General features: G+C 34.6%; 2 protein-coding genes across 2 annotated transcripts; both read left to right on the forward strand.

Annotated features, from left to right (window-relative positions):
* The first annotated feature begins 4600 nt into the window (after positions 1-4600).
* On the forward strand, positions 4601-5366 carry LOC110905306 (auxin-responsive protein SAUR50). Its single transcript, XM_022151144.2, has one exon. The coding sequence runs from the start codon at positions 4899-4901 to the stop codon at positions 5202-5204; it is 306 nt and encodes a 101-aa protein (XP_022006836.1). The 5' UTR covers positions 4601-4898; the 3' UTR covers positions 5205-5366.
* Positions 5367-9715: 4349 nt separating this feature from the next.
* Positions 9716-10377, forward strand: LOC110905305 (auxin-responsive protein SAUR50). Its single transcript, XM_022151143.2, has one exon. It carries the CDS (start codon positions 9890-9892, stop codon positions 10193-10195), a length of 306 nt encoding a protein of 101 aa, XP_022006835.1. The 5' UTR covers positions 9716-9889; the 3' UTR covers positions 10196-10377.
* The last annotated feature ends 4723 nt before the right edge of the window (positions 10378-15100 follow it).

The raw sequence follows: 15100 nt of genomic DNA on the forward strand, positions 1-15100 counted from the left end.
GTTGTACGTGTTATTCGATGAATGCTAGTATGTTGTGTTTACACAGTGATTGTTGCCTGACACCTTAGCAACGATAGTACTATAGTTTGGACTTAGCATCTGTAGTGGACAGGGGTTGTTAAGGGCTTTTCTTCACGTATCACAGTGGTGATATGTGTTGCGCATTCTATAAATCGTGGTCACGTCTGTCCATATTTCATTATCGATAACCTACCTGCTTCACATTATACATGTTACATGCTGGTTATGCGTAAATCACTTTCGCTACTATTATACAATCAAACTTGTATGCTCACCTTTACACTATGTGTATTGACTGTTATTTTAAGGTATGTGACAGGTATTTAGGATGCTTGCTTTAATTGCTGGATGTTATGGAATCGAGCTAGGGGAGTCTAGAAACAAATTTAAATAAAATCTGAGTTGTCGAAACAATTTATTTGTCTTTGAGATACCTTGTCTCTAATAATTATTTTGCTGAGTATGTTATGGTATGGGATGTAATGTTAAATATTCGGTAATATTAGTTGTTATGGATATCTCCTGGACAATCTGTTTCACTTAGTGCCACGCCCCGATGTTTCCGCCATCGGTTGGGGTGTGATAGTTTGTAACCCCAATTATGCAAAACAATGCCACTTAACAGATTCTTTCAAATTTCGGGCGCATACAAAACATTTTTCAAAAGAGAAGAGTTTCGAGAAATAAAAAAAAGCCGCATGGTTCCTATTCCTTTGATCGGTTTAGATGCAACATTCCCCATCTTGATGATAGATCTGTCTTCAATTAGTTGAATATATTTAAACCAACGAAGATCGTTGCATACATGGCTTGTTGCATCCGAATCAACCAACCAAGCAATATCATCATCCTACACATAAAATGCTTCAGAAATTAGTGATACATAATTCAAAACCGAATTATTAATTTTTACTAAATTCTGACCATGCTTTTCCGGGTCCTTGGACCCGCTAGAACCAACCTCATTCTTGTTCTTTGAACCAAACTTCTTGTTATTCTTCATCAATTTATAGTCTCTCTTAAAGTGACCAACCTTACTACACTTCCAGCATGGGTTATTCGGCTTCTTGTTTGGACCCAAATTGTTGTTCCCTTGAAACTTTTGTTTCCCTTTGAACTTACTGTATCCTTTGGATGATTCACCCGTCTCAACCATATTCACAGAAGACATTCCAGCCTGTTTCTTTTCATCATTGACCAACACTTTTTCTTGTGCTCTCAAGCCCTCTTCAATTCTGAAGTGGCTTCCAAGTTCAACCAAAGTTAACTCTCCTTTTTGATGTTATAGATTATGTTTAAATCTTTCCAGGAAGGAGGTAACTTGTCAATGATACTTGAAACCGAGATGGATTCATCCATCTTCATGTTATGTTGGGCATACTGCCCCAGGATTCACAACAGTTCATTATATTGTTCCATGACAAGCCTCGAATTAATCATTTTGTAATTGTTGAAATTACTAACACGAAACTTCTTACAAGAAGAATCTTCTGCCATGTATTTTGCTTCCAAAGTGTCCCACAATAACTTCGCAGTTTCTACGTTTTGATAAACATCAAATAGGGGATCAGACATACCATTCAGGATGTGGCCAAGATAGATGTAATTGTCGTTTTCCCACTTTCAACGCTTCCTGATTTGCTCCAAATTGCCATCCTCCAGTATCTCTGAGATTGGAGTAGTCGACACGTACACCACTTTCAGGGCAGTAAGAAGAAAGTGCATCTTCTTCTGCCATCGACAGATATCTTGCCCTTCGAACTTCTCCAGTTTGTCAAACCTGCTTGTCGTATCATTTACTGATCCGCTCACCATCTTCACAAAAAATAATTTGATCTTTGACAGGGAATTTAATAAAACCGGATGATCAGAGAGACGTATAATCACTCTCGGATCAAATTATTTCGATGGTCTACTAAATAATTCAATCGAATACAACTCTGATTGAGAAATCGAACAAACAGTATGTGTATTGATGAATACGTAATTGAACCAGAAAAAAAGTAACCAAGAACTGTGTATGCAACTTTTGGGATTGAATTGCAGAGAACTGCCCCTGCGCAGTAATAATTCAAACTATAAATAAAATTGCCTTAAACTGCCTTTATTTTTGTCTAAAAAATATGAAGAAATTTTAGAAAATTAATTTTCTAAGGCATTTTCCATAAAGCAATTTTAATTAAAATAATTTTTTTTCCAAACCAGAGGTTGCCGCCTTTTGGACCCTGCTCCCAGGGGCGCTGCCCCCGACCCTCACCAAGGGGCGTTGCCCCCTTGGACTCCCATTTAAGGCTTTGCCCGAATACTTGGAATTATAACAACTTGAACAAGTGTGCACTCCCGCACCTCCTAACTTGTTTATTGTATATCATAATTCACTTTGGTCACCAAGTTAATACCAATTACCCTAAAATATCTAACAACTTTTTGATCACTGGACATATTCTATATCTATTTACTTTAAACTGGAATCATTTGATTTCAAATGAACACTTGACATAGGTTTTGAATCCCTAACTTCTTAATTCGACACATTAAAACTAGGTTGTCCAAAAAACTTGTGGCTTGGAGCTCGCTCGGATTTAGCTCAAAAAAAAAGCTCGTTTGATGTGGCTCGGTTTGAAAGTGAGCCGAGTCGGCTCGTCTCGGTTAGAAAGTGAGTCTAGCTCTCAGCTCAGCTTGTAACAAGCCAGTTTGGCTCGGTTTGGCTCGCATACCAGCTCGGTTCGGCTTAGCTTGGATTATTTTACTTTTAATATATTTTATTTTTATATACATTATAATATATCACAAAAGTTGATTATTATTTACATGTGATTAGGATTGTAAATTGATATTTATACCACATTTAAAGGTTGATTACCTTCCTAATAAACTTATATTATATTTCGTTGAAATTAGGAACGTATTTTGTGTTGTTAAACTTGATTTTGGCTTGTAATGTATTAGGTTGAGCTTATTTTAAATATGTTCTTTTGAATTATTGCATAATATCTTAGATTACTAAATTTTGAGAGTCATGTATTAGTTTTTTTTTTTCAAAATCGAGCCAAATCAAACCGAGTCAAGCTAGCTCGGTTTAAAACCAAACCGAGCCCGAGCTTAGATTTACAGCTCGGTTTCAAATCCGAGCTTAGCCAAGCCAACTCAGTTTCTAATCGAGCCGATCCCAAGTTTTGCCCTAGCTCGGCTCGATTCGGCTCATAAATAGCGCTAGTCAAAACTACTTGTATAATTCTTTTAGATACCTCTGTTTACACTTTTAATATTTCAAACACATCGAAATAGATGTCTTTGATCTTTTAAAGTATATTTGATAAACTGGAATTGCCAAGTCACCATTTTATTTGGTTAAAACTCCATTGTGGGTCAAATTTTGTCAAAATTATCAAAACCCATGCATAGTAATTTTGTTTTTATTTTTATTTTGGCCATGTATTCTCATTGAATTCTAACTAGCCTAAACACCGTTTGTGATACTTTTATATCCTTAAAGACGATATATTTCATAATTTCTGAAACGTTAGGTTTTAGGCCACAATTTTATCAAAAACCTGATAATGTAACTTCTTAATTATAACTATAAAAACCATCAAACTCCAATGACTTCTAGTTGTCATCATGATGATTCTAAATCTCCAAACATGTTGAACAAGTTTGATAATTACACTTTTGCCCCTAATGGTGACGACATGTCGTCGCAATAGGACATCTAAAATGAAGGGGCATTTTTCGCAAAGCCTGCCTAACCCGCCAACATTACAAAACCACCACCACCGTCGTCATCATCCTCCTCCTCCTCCTCTTCCTCATCGCCGTCCTCCTCCTCCTCATCAATATCGTCGTCGTCGTCGTCCTCATCATCATCGTCGTCGTCGTCCTCATCATCATCGTCGTCGTCTTCCTCATCATGTCGTCGTCGTCATCAGTAAATCCTACCAATAGCAAAGCTAACATAGGGTCTGGGTCTGAGGAGGGTAGATGTAGACAACCTTACCTCTACCCCGTGGAAATAGAGAGACTGCTTCCAGTGAGATCCCTGATTCGATTGTAGTTTTGTATCAAGTCTTGGACCTAAAACACATAACACTCAAACAATCGAACCAGCATTACAAAACCCTAAAATCTTAATTTTTTTATGGCGATGACATGCAGCCGCCGTAGGTCATCCAATGCCAAAAACATGTCGCCGTAGGCACTCCTATAATCCTATGCCCACGACATATTGTCATCGTTGTAAATCTCGTCATCATATGGTTAAATCCTTTTTGTTTTTGTTGTTTAAAATTAAATGATACATTTTTGTATTCTAGGTTCCGGAAATTACTAACCAACAAGGAACTGACTAGGCCAATGCAATGCAAGTTTTATCATACATAACTCTTGATCTGTCTTTTGATGATATAATAATTTATATTGTTTGTTCTTTTCTCTTAATGGCTATTTAACTTTAGAAATGTTGTCCACACAAAGAGATCAAAACCCATTGACCTCTTTATAAAATGAATCCCCACTCTTGTTTGAATAAAATCATGTCTTCCCAACACTCCACAGCCGCAGTAAACTGTAAAGTGAAAGCCCCAAGCTCAAAATCCGTATGCAAATCCAAAAGGTGTGATAGTGTCAACGAAAGATTACAGAAGAATATAAACCATTTTAACATGTTCTAAATGCTTTACATATCCCCCCAAAAAAACAAAAAAAAACTGGTTGATCTCTTCTTTCCTTCACCAACATGCCCACATGACTATATCTCTCTCTCACAGTACATCCATATCTATTGACTGTATATATGTGAGTGTATAAATAGACACTCAAAGCACATAAAGGCTCAACAAAAACAAATAACTACAGCTTTGTGTGATCGAGTTCTGAAAATGGCTGTCAACAAAACCTCAAGCAAACTCTCACAAACAGCAGTTTTGAAGCACATAGTGAAGAAGTGTTCAAGCTTGAGTAGAAAACAGCAACAACACTTCGGGGACGCCCCCAAAGGCCACTTTGCTGTGTACGTTGGCATAAACCGAAGTCGATATATCGTCCCTGTATCATTCTTGTCACATCCTGACTTCCAGAGGCTGCTTCAACAAGCCGAAGATGAGTTCGGGTTTGATCACAACTTGGGTCTCACCATTCCGTGTGAAGAACAAGTCTTTGAGTCACTTACTACCATGCTTAGGTAGAAATACATAATACGATTTCTACTCATTTATATTGCGAAAACGAGTTGGATCAAGTAAAGATAGTGTAAACTCTTGAGAGGTTAATAGCACATAAATTCTTTCTTCGATTTGTGTTAACATTGAAATAAACATTGGCAGATGTCTGAAGCTCCACTACACAAAAAGGGGTTGTTTGTAAAATATAGAAGTTTTTGAGTGTAAGTTATTTAATAATATGTTGATTGCTGAGTTGATTGTATTGTTTCTAAATCTAGTGATTTTTTTCGTAGATACCTAGAAACAAAGAAATGCTTGGCAAATATTGTTTTATCATTATATTTTAATAAAAAAATTATTAGATTCAGAAATTAGGGTTTCTTTTTAGCGACCATATTTGAATTTTAAGATCAGTTTTCTTTTTAAAGAATATATTAATATTAATTTAGGGATGTATTGTATATGGTGAAGTAGTAGTTTCATGACATGTAACAGGAGGCAGATTTATGTAGGGACATTGTTTATTTGATTAACTATGTATTATTGTATTGTATGTATTTGTTGGTTAGTCTTGATAGGTGACTAGACTTTGATCGAATTAAATGTTTTCTTGAAATGAAAACATGCATGATAGGTTAAGTCAGGAACAATGATGTGGAGACCGACGTTTAGTTCTTATGTCTGCACCGCGCATATCACGCACAGACGTTTAGCTCTTATGTCTGTGCCGCGCATACCACGCGCAGACGTTTAGCTCTGCAGAACATGGCTCTACAACCTTAAACTCTCAGTTTATGCAGCTTAGGTGTTTTTTATACCAAAGCTCAAAAGGGGTGGTCCTGTTCCTTTTATTTGGAACCCTATTTAGCAAATAGCAGGCTGTCAACATAGCCTCATCCCAAAAGCATTCACATATGCCCGAATAGGACAACATGGCATTGACCATTTCCTTTAGAGTCCTATTCTTTCTTTCTGTCACATCATTTTGTTCCGATGTGTAAGGAGCTATGGTATGGTGTATTATTCCAGTTGGTTGGAAATACACTCGATCAAAATTCTCACCACCTATGTCCGTATGTAGAGTTTTGGTTAACCCACTCTGATGAAGCTCTACTTCTTGTTTATAGATTGTAAACTTTTCTAGAGCTGCATCCTTAGCATGCAACAAACAAAAATAGCAGAATCTAGTAGCATCATCTATAAACATTACTTAGTGATGGTGTAGCATGATACTCACATAAATCATTATGTATCAAACCTAACATTTTACTTCCCCTATTAACATGTTGCATGAAAGGCTTTTTAGTTATCTTATTCACCTTGCAAATATGAAATTTATCATTGTTTATGTTAATAGCAGGAATTAAACTCATTGTACATGTCCTAGTCTAGCATGCCATAATTCCGTATCGGTCAAGTTGTTACTCTTACTAGTTGTAGCTATGCAATTAACATTACTGGTTGAAGCAACACAAACAGATTCATTTATAAAAGACACATCAACATTCAACATAAACATGCCATTACAAAGATAACCACAACCTACAAAAGTACCATGTTTTGACAAGATATACTTCCCTTTCTAACACTTGTTTGTAACCATAATTATTCAACATAATGCCACTTAATAGATTCTTTCGAATTCCGGGCACATACAAAACATTGTTCAAAAGAGAAGATTTTCCAGAAGTAAAAACAAGCTGGACGGTTCTTATTCCTTTGATTGGTTCAGATGCAACATTCCCCATCTTGATGATAAATCCGTCTTCAATTGGTTTAATGTCTTTAAACCAACGAAGATCCTTGCATACATGGATTGTTGCACCCGAATCAACCCACCAAGCAATATCATCATCCTGCACATAAAATGCTTCAGAAATTAGTGATACATAATTCATAATCGAATTATTAATTTTTACTAAATTCTGACCTTGCTTTTCTGGGTCTTTGGACCCGCTAGAATCAGCATCATTCTTATTATTTGAACCAAACTTGTTGTTGTTCTTTATCAATTTACAGTCTCTCTTAAAGTAACCAACCTTACCACACGTCTAGCAAGGGTAATTCGGCTTCTTGTTTGGACCCGAATTGTTATTCCCTTGAAACTTCCGTTTCCCTTTGAACTTACTTTATCCTTTGGATGATTCACCCGTCTCAACCATATTCACAGAAGACGTTCCAGCCTGTTTCTTTTCATCATTGACCAACACTTTTTCTTGTGCTCTCAAGCCCTCTTCAATTCTGAAGTGGCTTCCAAGTACAACCAAACTTAACTCTCATTTCTGATATTTCAAATTATGTTTAAAATCTTTCTAGGAAGGAGGTAACTTGTCGATGATGCTTGAAACCGAGATGGATTCATCCATCTTCATGTCATGTTGGGCATACTACCCCAGGATTCGCAAAGTTCATTATATTGTTCCATGACAGGCCTCGAATCAACCATTTTGTAATTGTTGAAATTATAACAAGAAATGTCTTACTAGAAGAATCTTCTGCCATGTATTTTACTTCCAAAGTGTCCCATAATAACTTTGCAGTGTTTACGTTTTGATAAACATTAAATAGGGAATCAGACATATCATTCAGGATGTGGCCAAGACAGATGTAATTGTCGTTTTCCCACTTTGACCGCTTCCTAATTTGCTCCAGTTTTCCATCCTCCAGTATCTCCGGGATTGGAGTAGTTAACACGCACACCACTTTCAGAGTTGTAAGAAGAAAATGCATCTTCTTCTGCCATCGACAAAAATCTTCCCGTTCGAACTTCTCCAGTTGGTCAAACTTGCTTGTCATATCCTTGACTGGTCCGCTTGCCATCTTCACAAAAAAATAATTTGATCTTTGATGGGGAATTTTATAAAACCGGATGATCAGAGAGACGTGTAATCACTCTCAGATCAAATTATTTAGGTGGTTCTACTGAATAATTCAATCGGATACAACTCTGATTGAGAAATCGAACAAATAGTATGTGTATTGATGAATTTGTAATTGAACCAGAAAAAAGCGACCAAGAACTGTGTATGTGAGTTTTTTGGATTGAATTGCAGAGAACTGCCTCTGGGCAGTTATAATTCAAATTTTAAATAAACTGCCTTAAATTGCCTTTATTTTTATCTAAAAAATATGGCGAAATTTTTAGAAATTTAATTTTCTAAGACATTATCTATAAAGAAATTTTAGTTAAAATAAATTTTTTCCAAGTCAGGGGCTGCCACCTCTTGAACCTTGCTCCCGACCCCTGCTAAGGGAGCTTTGCCCGTTGGAACCCCATTTGAGGCTACTTGCATAATTCTTTTGGATTACCTCTGTTTACACTTTCAATGTTTCAAACACATCCAAATAGATGTATTTGATCTTTTAAACTATATTTGATAAACTAGAATTGCCAAATCACCATTTTATTTGGTTAAAACTCCATTGTGGGTCAAATTTTGTCAAAATGATCAAAACCATGCATAGTAATTTTTTTGGCCATGTATACTCGTTGAATTCTAACTAGCCTAAACACCGTTTGTGATGCTTTTATTTCCTTAAAGAAGATATATTTCATAATTTCTTAAACATTAGGTTTTCGACCACAATTTTATCAAAAACCTGATAATCTAACTTCTTAATTACAAATATAAAAACCATCAAACTCCAGTGACTTCTGGTTGTCATCGTGATGATTCTAAATCCCCAAACATTTTAGTAAACCTCTTTTTATTGAATTTTTTTTTATTCGGTGAGTTAAGACATACAATTATACAAAGAATGTTGCATACTAATAACTCATCAGAATTTGTTTTGTTTTCTTCATTTAAGCCCCCTCATCTCTTGGTATTGGCTTTTGAACAAGTTTGATAATTACACTTTTGCCCCTAATGGTGACGAAATGTCGTCGCAATAGGATTTCTAAAATGGAGGGGCATTTTTTCGCAAAGCCTGCCTAACCCGCCAGCATTACAAAACCCTAAAATCTTAATTTTTTTATGGCGACGACATGCAGCCGCCTTAGGTCATCCAATGCCAAAAACATGTCGCCCTAGGCGTTCCTATAATCCTATGCCCACGACATTTTGTCGTCGCTATAAATCTCGTCTTCATATGGTTAAATCCTTTTTGTTTTTGTTGTTCAAAATGATACATTTTTGTATTCTAGGTTCCTGAAATTACTAACCAACAAGGAACTGACTAGGCCAATGCAATGCAAGTTTTATCGTACATAACTCTTGATCTGACTTTTGATGATATAATAATTTATATCGTTTGTTCTTTTCTCTTAATGGCTATTTAACTTTAGAAATGTTGTCCACATGAAGAGATCAAAACCCATTGACCTCTTTATAAAATGAATCCCCACTCTTGTTTGAATAAAAATCATGTCTTCCCAACACTCCACAGCCGCAGTAAACTGTAAAGTGAAAGCCCCAAGCTCAAAATCCGTATGCATATCCAAAAGGTGTGATAGTGTCGACGAAGGATTACAAAAGAATATAAACCATTTTAACATGTTCTAAATGCTTTACATATCCCGCAAAAAAAAAAAAAACAAAACAACTGGTTGATCTCTTCTTTCCTTCACCAACATACCCACATGACTATATCTCTCTCACAGTATATCCATATCTATTGACTGTTTATATGTGAGTGTATAAATAGACACTCAAAGCACATAAAGGCTCAACAAAAACAAAATACTAGAGCTTGTGTGAGTTCTGAAAATGGCTATCAAGAAAACCTCAAGCAAACTCTCACAAACAGCAGTTTTGAAGCACATAGTGAAGAAGTGTTCAAGCTTGAGTAGAAAACAGCAACCACACTTCGGGGACGTCCCCAAAGGCCACTTTGTTGTGTACGTTGGCGTAAACCGAAGTCGATATATCGTCCCTGTATCATTCTTGTCACATCCTGACTTCCAGAGGCTGCTTCAACAAGCCGAAGATGAGTTCGGGTTTGATCACAACTTGGGTCTCACCATTCCGTGTGAAGAACAAGTCTTTGAATCACTTACTACCATGCTAAGGTAGAAAATACGATTCCTACTCGTTTATATTGCGAAAACGAGTTGGATCAAGTAAAGATTGTGTAAACTCTTGAGAGGTTAATAGCACATAAATTCTTTCTTCCATTTGTGTTAACATTGAAATAAACATTGGCAGATGTCTGAAGCTCCACTACACAAAAAGGGGTTGTTTGTATAATATAGAAGTTTTTGAGTTTAAATTGTTTAATAATATATTGATTTCTGAGTTGATTGTATGATTTCTAAATCTAGGGATTTTTTTCGTAGATACCTAGAAACAAAGAAATGTTTGGCAAATATTGTTTTATCATTATATTATATTTTAATAAAAAAAATATTAGATTCAGAAATTAGGGTTTTTTTAGCGACCATATTTGAATTTTAAGATCAGTTTTCTTTTAAAAGAATATATTAATATTAATTTAGGGATGTATTGTATATGGTGAAGTAGTGGTTTCATGGCATGTAACAGGAGGCAGATTTATGTAGGGACATTGTATATTTGATTAACTATGTATTATTGTATTGTATGTATTTGTTGGTTAGTCTTGATAGGTGACTAGACTTTAGATGAAAACATGATAGGTTAAATCAGGAACAATAATGTGGAAATGTCAAGGTGGGAAAGTAGGTTATAATGAAATTCAAAGTACGAAATCACATTTAAAGATTCTTACAGGTAGACTTGTATCTCATTTTAACTTTCTAATCGTAGACTTGTATTTTTTTTTCCTTTGTGATCTCCACGCGTCTCCACCAGATACACGTGGTGGTTACTCCCGGCCTTCTTTCACACGAGGTGCTAACATTGTTCCCATCCCCACCGGTGTAGTAAAAGCATCTGGGTATTCGGCTCCATCTCCCTTGACCTCTAGGACGAACCTCGGAAGATTGCCACAACCATCACCCCGCCTTCCCTACCCATGTTGCTATGTTGTTAACATGCCTCTTCGTCCATGTGGTGCTCAGGCCAAGATATGAAACTCGAACATGCTCAATAAATTATACAAGGCATTAATAAAAGAAAATAAATAATCACCCTTCACATTTGATTTCTCGAGTCTTTCCAAAATCTGTGATCATGTTCCGTTCTTAATTATAACAGTTGCACCCCTGGTTCGAGTTTCAGTTAATTTATAATATGATAGTTGAACTAGCTAATAGCTCATAAATCACTCAATATAAAAACTAATTGTAATTATTTAGCATGAGATAGTTTTGGCTCGTATGAACAATTGCCCCTGATGCTGACTCAACTTAACTCGCTCATTAAACTTTCCTAATCTATGTTACTTTACTCAACTTGACTTGTTGCCATGCAAGTATACAACAATGTAATCTTTTAAAGTCCTTTAAAGAACATTGGCTGAAGTGGCGGATCCATAATTTTTTTAATGGAGTCCGCTTTTATCGGTGTTTAGATTTTTCACAACCCAACGTTCGAATTTTCAGGTTGTCGCCATTCGGGTCGGGTTGGAGTGAGAAACGTAGTAGAATACAACACTAAAATTCAATAATCCTTGCATAGTTAGCTTTAAAATTCGAAATTTCTTTTTAATAATTGCATAATTAGGTTTAAAATTCAAGTTTTAACAAAACTAAGTCAAATTCTAAACTAACATTCATAGCACCCTAAATTCAAATCTATGTTGTCTGTTGTTAGATGCTTGCTATTAACAGCCTCTTCCTCAATCATCATGAAACTAATGGTGCTTGAGATGTTTCTTTCGTAAATTTTGGAAGGTGCAACACTAGTATAATCTCTGCATGTTTTTCATTATATTGTATATGTATGGTGTGGCAGAAAACAAGTAATGAAATCATTTTAACACATAATATATATACAGTGCATTTACCAATTAATATACACCTATAAATAACCGATTTCAACACATAATATACACTTGGTTTCACTAAATTTTCTATGAGTTGAATACGTATAATATTAATTGCCGCAAAAATATATAAAAAGCAAAAAACAACATATACTGAGACTTGAACCCATGACTTTTTATATAGAATACAAGGTTTTTTCCACTGCACCAAACTTAATCTTGATATTATAGGTTTCATCACATTATTCCTATGAGGTCCCTGAAAAATTCTACATACCGTCTCTACTTACCTTTTAAAAAACATTGGGTCCCCCCCTATTGGCTGATGATATACACACACAGGTATATACACACATATATATACAGTGATGGACAAAGAAACATTTTTAATTAGGGGTCGGGAATTTTTTAGGTTGATAAGCTATCCCTATATATATATATATATATATATATATATATATATATATATATATATAGGGAGCCGCTAAAATAGGAATCACCTCCAGTTGTAAGAACTGCGAGAACCACTCTCAACCAATTACAGAAAAGGATAGTTTGGTCATTTCCTTTAAATGTCTAATCTATCCTCTCTCCTCTTTTAAAGTTGTAGACTTTCTCTAAATATCTCATCTCTCCTCTCTCATTTAGTCTTCATCTTCAAAACTCCAACAAACATCAACCTGGTCCCTCTATCTCGATGACATCCAGCCCCAAGTCCAACCTCACACCCACCACCACATCGCAACCACCGTCCCCCCCACCCCCCTGTTTCATGCTGAAGAGCCACCGACCACCAACACCACCACCGTCTGGTGGTGGCGCTATGACGGAATAGATCAGAGAGACGGGGAGAAAAACATTGGTCGCCGCTGTCGCCGTCTCCTCCGCCACCATTCATCGGAGTTAAAACATTGGAGTGTCAATGTCGGAGGTGGTGGGTGCTCGATGGCAGGTGGTGGGTGTTCGTTGACCGAGGCGTAAAACGCAAAAAACCGGCGCGTAAAACGTAAATATCGTTAACGTAAAAAACCGACGCGTAAAACGTAAAAAACGTTAACGTAAAAAACCGGCGCGTAAAACGTAAAAAAACGTTAACGTAAAAAACCGGGGCGTAAAACGCAAAAAACCGACGCGTAAAACGCAAAAAACCGGCGCGTAAAACGCAAAAAACCGGCGTGTAAAACGTAAATAACGTTAACGTAAAAAACCGGTGCGTAAAACGTAAAAAAAGTTAACGTAAAAATCCGGCGCGTAAAAGGTAAAAAAAACGTTAACGTAAAAAACCGGGGCGTAAAACGTAAAAAACCGACGCGTAAATCGTAAATAACGTTAACGTAAAAAACCGGGGCGTCAAACGTAAAAACGACGCGCTGAAAAAACGACGCGTGAACACTGACGGGCGTAAAAACGGCGCGTTAAAAAACGAGGCGTGAAAAGGCAGGGCGTAAAAATCTTAAAAAATAAAAAAGTTATAATAAAAATTTGATTTCAAAAAATTGTTTAACAAAAAAATCTGTTTATAAATAAAAAATAATTAAGTCAAAAAAGTAATTAATGAATAGGACAAAAAAGGTAACTTAAAATTAATATATATAAAAAGACAAAAAAGACAATTTTACTTATATACCCTTTAAGAATAAAATATTAAAAACATAATAAGACAAAAAAATTTTAATATTAATTTTAACTACTTTTAATCTCATTCATCCATCATCTTGATCTAATGGCCAGAAAGTGGTTCTCGTGGTTTTTACAACTGGAGGTGGTTTTTATTTTAGCGATCCCCTATATATGTGTATGTGTATATATATATATATATACTAGTTGGGTGCCCGCGCGATGCGGCGGGGGCGACACTTTGCATTGCAAAACTCGTTTCTGGTAGTTTTCTTATTCGTATAATATTTATGATAACATTATTGTGGTGGATATATGTCATAAGTTTACACATATGTAAAAGTTTTGTTCTTTTATAAAAAATAATAACCAAAAGACAAAAAATATTGTTTTTTTTTTGTATAAAAATTAATAATCAAAAGACAAAAAATAAAAGATAAGTTGTTATAGTTGTAAAGTTTGTTTATTTTATTGGTTAAATTATAAAGTATAATTTTATTCTTTAAAGTTATAACTTTTTATAAATATCCACATAGTACTAATCCAATAAACTTTAAGTTTAAAATTTTCGTTTTTATAAAAATAAAAAATAGTATTTGACTCGTAAGTACGTTTTAGAGCTTTAACTTAAATTGTTAAATTTCGGGTTTTTACAAATATAAAAAAATTTATATTTTTATAAGATTTCATAAACTGTTGTTATAAAAAATAGGATGATAAGAGTTCATATCTTTATTAACTTTATATCATACTAAGTTCAAATTTTTAGTTCCTAACTAATCTTATCTATATGAGTCTACTTTTAACTAATAATCCCTAAAAATATGCAACACAATCTACTACTATGTATTTAGTCAAGTTGGTAAATAATTATTTTAGAACTGACTAATATTATCTATAACAATATAGTTGAACTTATAATTCCTAAAAATTTGGAACCCAGTTTAGAATTTATCTAGTAAAGATCGTAAATTTCTGGAGTATTTTATTTATATTACTTGTTATAAAAATGTTTATAAAATAATTATTTTTTTTATTAACTTTATATCATAGTAAGTTCAGTTTTTTAGTTTAGCTTTAAAGTTTATTACTTTATTAATTTTTAATTAAAAATGCAAATTATTAGATTAATATCCAAGAATAACTGCAATAATTATTTTTTTATTAGTTGACTTATAATTCCTAAAATTTTGGGACATAGTTTACTATTTATCTACTAAATATCGTAAATTAGTATTACATAATTCCTAAAATTTTGGGATATAGTTTACTATCTATCTACTAATCCGTAAATTAGTATTAAATAATTCCTAAAATTTTGGAACATAGTTTATCTATCTACTAAATATCAAAGTTTTGTTTTGTTATAAAAATTAATAATAAATAAAGTATAGAAAAACTGTTTTAAACATGTAAAGATTCGTTTGTTAATAAAAAATACTAAACAAATGACAAAA

Source organism: Helianthus annuus, chromosome 14 (assembly GCF_002127325.2).
Source record: "Helianthus annuus cultivar XRQ/B chromosome 14, HanXRQr2.0-SUNRISE, whole genome shotgun sequence".
Classification (NCBI taxonomy): Eukaryota; Viridiplantae; Streptophyta; class Magnoliopsida; order Asterales; family Asteraceae; genus Helianthus; species Helianthus annuus.

Coding starts and splice junctions, on each gene's coding strand:
- LOC110905306 (XM_022151144.2), top strand. CDS start 4,899: ATGGCTGTCAACAAAACCTCAAGCAAACTCTCACAAACAGCAGTTTTG.
- LOC110905305 (XM_022151143.2), top strand. CDS start 9,890: ATGGCTATCAAGAAAACCTCAAGCAAACTCTCACAAACAGCAGTTTTG.